The sequence below is a fragment of the Gopherus evgoodei genome, chromosome 5 (genome assembly GCF_007399415.2).
Source record: "Gopherus evgoodei ecotype Sinaloan lineage chromosome 5, rGopEvg1_v1.p, whole genome shotgun sequence".
NCBI classification, from domain to species: Eukaryota; Metazoa; Chordata; order Testudines; family Testudinidae; genus Gopherus; species Gopherus evgoodei.
In genome coordinates, this window is record NC_044326.1 from 87,135,886 (window position 1) to 87,144,031 (window position 8,146).

At 38.7% G+C, this 8,146-nt stretch overlaps 1 protein-coding gene across 2 annotated transcripts in view; it reads right to left on the reverse strand.

Annotated features, from left to right (window-relative positions):
- EDNRA (endothelin receptor type A) overlaps window positions 1-3,694 on the reverse strand; it is a 43,536-nt gene extending 39,842 nt beyond the window's left edge. Inside the window, exons 1-2 of one of the 2 annotated variants that reach the window (XM_030564440.1) lie at window positions 3,472-3,694; window positions 61-540 (exon numbers count right to left, since the gene is read on the reverse strand). In XM_030564440.1, coding sequence (XP_030420300.1) covers window positions 61-462 — 402 coding nt within the window. In that variant the 5' untranslated portion in view covers window positions 463-540; window positions 3,472-3,694. The remainder of the gene's footprint in view (window positions 1-60; window positions 541-3,471) is intronic. The other variant, XM_030564441.1, reaches the window with a different exon arrangement.
- Window positions 3,695-8,146: the final 4,452 nt, after the last annotated feature.

The window sequence follows — 8,146 nt, forward strand, 5'->3', positions numbered from 1 at the left end:
TGATACGTTGTGAACCTGTTAAAGCACAGCAGTTAAAGTGTACCCGTTGTTGCTTCCTACCTTATATACATTGATCGGAATATCAATGACAATATAGATAAGATCTCCGAGTGCCAGGCTAGCTATCAGCGCATTGGGGCCATTCCTCATACACTTGTTCTGGTAAATGATCCTCAGCAAAGTTGCATTCCCAACCAATCCAACGATGAAAATAATACAAGATATCACTGTGTTAATGTATTTGAAAGTGTCAGCAATTTTAGCCCGTTGGGAGCAATAGTCTGTTTTGTTGGGTACCATGGGTCGGATAGTAGTAAGGAGTAAGCTGGGCTCTAGTCCAGAGTAGGTGGTCAAATAGTTTCCAGAATCACTCAGATTGGTGTAATATCTGTCAGAACTGTCGCTGAGGCCACATCCAGCAACAAGCAGTAGCAAGGAGACTCTTAAACAAAAGGTTTCCATCCTAAAATCTTGAATGGCAGGCACAATCAATGAAATACTTCTTTCAACGTTTCAGTGTGATCCTTCTTACTTCTTCACCTATATGCAGAAACAAAACAGATTGACAATCATCTTATTTCTCATTTCAAAAGAAGTGCTTGTACAGCTTGTTTTTATACTAGTTAAGCTATCTTGGATAATAGATTACAAAATGAGACAGAAAATCCCCATGGCATTTGAGAGGTAGTGCTAAAGAAATCCTGCCAGATCACAAAAGTGTGTAGGAGTATTTGTCTATATAAGGGATAAAGCATTCCAGACAACAAGTGGTGGATAAGAGTTTTGTCACAAGACTTAAGCTTCCAAGTCGAGTAAATCAGCATGGGATGTCTTGGCAGCATTACTGATACTTTAGTCAAAAGAAAATTTAAATTTTTCGATAGCTGGAGTTCTGCTAAATAACAAAGCCACAATCCTAAATTCATAAATTCTATTTAAGGCCAGAATGTATTATTATTATTTGTTTTAATATTTGTTGGTGTACTGCAAAAATGATGCTATAGATCTATTTTTCTTTTCCATAATAATTAGCTGGCTTTTAAAATTTAAAAGCCCTGAATATATAATTTTCAAATCCAATTCATGAATAAGTAGTTCATTTAGTGCCAGATCCAAAGCCCTCAGAAGTGTGTGGGGAGACTCATATTGACTTCAGTAGGCTTTGGATAAGGCCCTTAATACTTTTAAATCTGCTACATATACCAGTGGGCTAGTAGAAATTTATCCTGGATATTTCAGAATTCCAGTGCAGCTCATGTTCAGATGTTAGCTGTAGATAAGTTAATTATAATTGTATAAAAAGAAAACATGATAGATATTGCATACTAAATACTTGGCATGGCATCCCAAGGAATAACCCATGAAATCTGCTGCTTGTAAAGGGCACATCAGTAGCAGGACATTCTTCCACCACAAGTGTGACCCTGAGTAACAGAAAAGTCTGTGGCCTATTTACTGCAGTAGAGAATGGTTATCGTCAATATTAGTAATGCTGCATCATGCTTCAGGTCATAGAGACCACTCTGGGATTCTCTTTTGTGAAGTTTAGTGTGGACTCTCAAACCCCAAAGATTTTTTCCCCTTCCCTTCCGCTCAGTGTGACAAATTATTACAAGATATCTCTGTGTGAGCTAGGATAAAGTCAAGGGCAGTGTTGAGCCAAACTGGAGATTTGAAAGTCCAGTGTTGCATAATAACACTAGGAGAACTTGAATGAAGGAGTTGCAGAGATACTTTTAAGTTAATAAATTCCAGTATATGTGGAGATTCCCGAATAACAGTGAAGAATTTACAGTGGAAAACAATGAGAGAGAGTTCACTGACACTGGGCCTTTGGGCACTATTATAATACAAATATTTAGTACTACTACCTACTATGCTCTTCCATTCCAGTAGGTGGTATGTAAAGAGTCATGAATGTGTAACAGGAGTATATGCATCCCTAATATGTGTGTGTGCGCGCATGCGTGTGTATTTTGCATAGAGAATATGTATTCCTGTGTTTGTCCTCAGTGGTACAAATTCTGACCCTACTACATTGGTGTAGCTAAAATCATAACCTGGCCCACTATATTAGTCTGTGTATATGATCTTAAATCCTAATGAACTGGATATCCGTCTAAGATATTTATTTTAAAAATGCTTGTTCTACTGGTATCTAAGGACCACTAGCAATACTTTGCACCACTTTAGTGCTTTCAGTTTAGGATTCTTAAGCACTTTGTAACAATTTTTCAACAACAATTTTACAAATGGAGAAAACTAAGTCACCGAGAATTGCAGTGACTTATCCCGTTCATAGAATAAATCAGTGATACAGCCAGGTATAGAATCTAGATTTTCTAACACCTAGTCCTATGATTAAACCATGCCACTAACCTTCTCTTTCTCAATTTATGAACTTTGTATGTGCAAATTTGATATATTACTTATATACCACATAAATGTGATGTCAACATGGCAGTCGTACTAACAGCATGAGGAACGATGGACAAAATACCCAAGACCCCAAGTAGAAACTTTTCCTGAAGAGGTAGCAAAATCAAAACAAAAAAAAATTCCCATATACTAATTTCCAAGAACATGGATTCATGATATACATATTCAAGATATGGAGTCACTGACAAATCCTCCATTACTATGTGCTTGTTTTCAGTGTGCCTGTATGCATGTGTAATAGCTGTGCGCAAGCACCCCATTGCATGCAATATAATAATATTTGTGTTAACTGTCTGTAAGAATACAATAAAATAGGCCATTGTATTTATGTAATCTCAGTATCTAGAATAGCTAAGGAATTTCTGTGCATTTACAGGCCATGCACATGTGGTGTCAGTGTGTCATTAACACAATGGTACACAAAATTTCTTACAACCAGCATGGGACGCTGAGAACAAAACTCCTAACTTCCTAGCAACAAATATCCTGCTAGGGAGAGTAAAGCCAGGACAATCCCCATGCCAAGATTTCCAAAACCAAACCGGAAAGTTTGAAATGAATTGTTTAATTGATTAAACACTACTGAGATTTGTAAACATTTAAATCATTAAATTAAAAAAGCCAAAAGGCACATGAGGTTTAAAATGGGATCTAATAAACTTAACTAGGATGGACGTTTCAAAGCAATTACAATAAAACGTACTTAAAAAAATCATTTTCTTCTAGTTAGATCTCACTAAGCAAAGTGTAGTTGGTTGTGGGATATCTGCCCTTTTCCCTTCTTCGAGCACAAAATAAAACACCCTCCCTTCTAGCACTGTCAAAAGATCAGTTCCAAAATGCAAGTGGCAAAGCATTACCATCCACAACTCCCCTTCAGTACTGGGTATCTGATATGCTCTATATATTTTAAACTTTTTAAAATAACATTTATTGAAAAGGTAAAATAAGATGCCTGATAACTAACAAACACTTTTATCATCATCACCCAATCCCTTTCTGAATTGTTAAGGATAAGTGCTAAAACCATACCATGAAGCTCCCTCTAGGCTCTCACACGGGGAACATGCAGCTGCTTCTGCCCCCATTTCCGTGCATAGGAGACTGCAAACCCATTCCAAGTGTAGTTCAGGCTGCTGCTGAGAATTTACTCAATGTGGTTTCTCCTGGGAAAGCCTTACCAAATCCTCCTTTCTCAATGTGACTGGGTGGGATTGGAAATCTCCACCTCCGCTGTATCAGCAAGAGAGAGAGAGACAGAGACAGAGATGTCAGAACATCCCCTCTTTCTGTCCCCTCCCCCATTTGCCCCCTCCCCCCCAAACCTCCAGCTCAGACAGAGACCCTGCCAATGTTAAACACAAAGGCTGCCTCCCGGGCACAAGGAAACAGTGAGTTCTTTAACCATTTCCTCTCTGAAATGGAGTTAACTTAATATGCTAGGTTCATTTAAGCAATAGATCTTAGAAATCTACTACAGTAGCTTTCTGCTAAAGAAGCCCAGGACAGCCCATTGAAATACTGGACAAATGAGAGAAATAGGAGGCATAAGACATATAAGCACAGTGGGAAAACATTGGCTCTTGAAGATTTCCATAATCTTTGCTTTGTAATTTCCCATTTGTTATGATTAAAAGACTTTTACAAGAGAGTCACTAAAATATGATTTGTAAAGTGTTAAAAAAACCTGTATCCTGAAAGTCAGATTGCCCAGAGGCAGAATTCTCCAAACTGTGGTCCGTGGATAGCTTGGTGGTCACATGTTGCTATATTTCCTCCCCTGTGATTTCCAACTGCTAAAATGCATTAAAAAAGTCAGTGAAAATACATTACATTTCCTAATATTGCTACGTTTCCTAATATTTCCAAGTATTATTCTTCCAGGTGAGCAATATCTTGTGTAGTTGTACTTGCCTCAGAGATGTTAAGCATTTGTGAATGGGAGGGCGTACTGTCCATGGAATTGCAGATGAGAGAGGAGATGTCCATGACAGTCTCTCTGTTCAAATGAGGTCCATGCTATCAAAAGTTTGAGAAGCCCCACGTATGGTCATGAACCTTTTTTATTTTGAGAAAAATATGATTATCTCACCAAAGGCACCTTTCTCCACTCATGGGGCCTTAGGCACAGTAAAAAATTTGGCTTAGGATAAGTGTCATATTAAAGCAATCCAGGAATGCAAGCACACTACAACTCAGGGCTCTGTGGGTATGTCTACACAGCAACAACAACAAAATCCCATGGCTGGCCCATTCCAAGCAGCTTGGGCTCATGAGGCTTGAGCTGCAGGGCTCTTTCATTGCTGTATAGACTTCTGGACTTGGGCTGAAGACCGAGCTCTAGGACTCTTCCATCCCACAGAGTCATAGAGTTTGAGCCCTAGCCCGAGCCTGGACTACACAGCAAATGAAACAGCCCAGCAGCCCGAGCTTGAGTTGGCTGGCATGGGTCAGCCACGTTTTTTTCTTTGCTGTGCAGACATACTCTATCTGGCCCAGAGTCCATCCGTGGTTGGTATGGCAAAAGCAGAGGGGCCCACTTCTCTCTCAGAGAAACAGAGGTGTCAGGGCCTCTCTCCTCCCCCCAAGAATGGCCTCTGCCCATGTCTCTTTGGGGACAGCAAAGATCCTCCTTCTCCAGTAGAGAGGCAGAGGAGGCAGCAAGTGATAGCCTGGTCCTTACCCCAGCAGTTGAGGTGCTCTTGATTGGGTAGGTGGGAAGGTCCTTCCCAGAATGTTCTGCTGGGATGGTGTTGATAGTGCCCCTCCCTACCAACCTGAGCATTCTGAGCAGTAGGTCTTGGCGTTAACACCTCCATTGAAATCAATAGGGCAGTTTATGCCTCTTGGAGCTATTGTTTCAGAATCTTTGCAGACTTCTGCAGAGGTTACAGTGTCAGCTACATTGAGCTTATGTTTTCAAGCTCTTCTTTTAAACCACCAGGGCTGGAAACATTTTTCAAATGAAAGCTCAGATTTTGAGGTAATCACATGACTCCCAGAGCCTGGGTCTAGGCAAAGGCATGTTGTGACCATGTTTTCATTCAGCCCTAGCTGAGATGATTTGATACTCCATGAAAGCTAACCAATGTTGTCTTTGAGCCCCTGGCTGAAGCCTTTTAAGATCTTTATTTCAAGAGCTAATTTTGACTTCTCAAGTGGTTACACCAGAGGAATAGCTTTATAAACTTTTGTGGACTCCTTTTTGAGCACTAAAAGACAACCTTGCTCAATTTGATGCCAACATTTGCCATTCTAAAAGAATAGGAACAGATTAGGAAGAATGGATCAAGATGATGGAGCCACACAGTCTGCAAAACTTGGAGATTTGGTAACCAGATCATATGAGAAATTCATTTATACTTGCTCTGAGTATTGGATAGTAAATTTTCAGAAACTGAAATATCTCTAAAATCCTCTTTTAGACCAACTTAGTGAAAAGATTGATAGATTTCAAAATCAGATAACAGCAGTGGAAAAAAGAGCTGTGGCATCTGAGTCAGTCCAAACAACAGGCACTTTTATGTATCTCATAGAAAACCAGCTCACCTACTTGATGAGTAAGAACACTGCCTATCTTAAAAGAAACATAATCCCTTGTTTAGAAACTCTTCAGAAGCCTGAAATTTGCGAAGTCAAGCAGAAAAGCTTAACTCAACATATCTTAAGGCATGTTTTACTTTAAATTAATGCCGGTATGTAATTAAACTGGCAATATTGTTTGTTAAATGAAAGATATTTAAATAATTCATATTTATTAGTTTTATTGTACATACTTAGAATCACTGATGTGTTTTTATTAGGAATCATCTTGCGTTGACAATCATTGATGATCCAGACTCAGTGCAGTCTGCATTTTCCATATAATCAATAGACTAAGCATACATTAAGGAGGCCTATATGAAATAACATTTGTATCTTTCTCATAGACTCTCTAAACAGTCTCAACATCCTATTCTTTCCTATGGCCTATTGATCCTGATGCCTAACTTGCTAAATAGGAGTAAACTTGAATTTCTGCTCTCATTCAAGCCCACATCTTACCTTACTGATTTATAACTAATCTAATTAATTTGGAAGGTTCAAACAACACACTCCAAATTAAGCCATGTTTAGTTGTATGTATTTAATATTAAACAAAATAAGAAAAATTCATAGTACTTGTAAAGCTCTCTCTTCTACAAATTACAATAAAGATAGGGCTGTTACCATAGTACATAATTCTGTTATTGCCAGTCAGCCTTTCTAGTGTTAACTATACAGTATGACAATATTAATGATGGTTAATAATGGTTCTGTGTTCTTTAACAACTGGACCTTTGTTCTGTCTTTAATCATGACAGTTTACCTTCAGCAGGGTCTTGTAGTTAGTTTTAATGTATCTAAAATCTGGTTTAATTTAGAAGTTTCATATAATTAGTCAGTCGATTACCAGCTAGTTTTCCTATAGACAAAGCTCTTAAGTTTTTGTTTTTACCAAAAAATTCGTCAGGTTTACAAAAGTTATTCGGTTTTCACCAATTTTTACCTGAATTTTGAGTACATGTATGCAAGTACATGAAATTACTGATTATCTTAAGAAAATTGAATAGATTACAGTAGGTAGATGTGTTTATGCTATAAATTAGTTTAATTGTAAATGTGAGGCTGTATGTAAAGTGGGGAAATGTAGTGGAAGGTACACGTGCGGGCATACGGCAAAAACAACTCCCCAGACCCAGCTTCCCTGAGCTGCAAGGAGAGATGTCAGTTTGGTAACTTGGGTAGACCCTACGGGAGCCCAGGTGGATTCCCCCATACCCAGCTCCCTGCAACCCTGGAAAGGGAGAAAACTGCTTGGTGACGTGGGCGACCCAGGTTATCGAATTGCCATCTCTCCTTCTGGAGTGGGTACCAGAGCCAGAAGTACTCCTTCTTTTCTCTGTCGCTTTTCTTCTGTTCTCCCATCCCCCAATATTGACCCTGATATTTGCCCAGAAACTCTGAGTTTATTTTTTGTAGTGTTTTTCACCTATTTTTTTATTTTTTTAATCAAGACATGGGAAATTCTAAAATAAAATCCGAAAATGAAATGAAGAAGAATCTGAAGAAGTGGGCTGTAGCCCATGAAAGCTTATGCTCAAATAAATTTGTTAGTCTCTAAGGTGCCACAAGTACTCCTGTTCTTTTTGCGGATACAGACTAATATGGCTGCTACTCTGAAACTTACCTAGGAAAGATACCCTGCAGAGTAAAATAACATTAAGCAAAATGCAATCTGCCATAGATGCTGAGAAGTCATTCAATAGGGTTCTTTGGGCCTGCATTCTTTTAGTACTGGAGAAGTTTTGGCCTTCATTATCTGTAAGTCTCTGTATGCATTACTTTGTTTGAACAGATCCCAATTAAAGACATTCTCTTGAAAAAGTGGCACAGCGCAACGCAAGAATGTTCTCTCACCTCTCGTGACAGGTTTCTCCACCGAACCACTTGCATTAGCTTTAGGAGATTCAGAGCATCATAACACTCATGATGACATGATTATTGGCTGTGCAGATGGACATTCTATTATATTTCAGTGAAACACAAGCTTCCATTCTATACCTTAAATAATTCTTAAAGGCGTACAGGACTATGTTTTGATAGCTGAAGCAATTGACCTTTCAATGAGATGCTAAGTACTTTCTTAAGCTTATGGTCCTCTGAGGAATTCAGTTGTCAAAGGAAC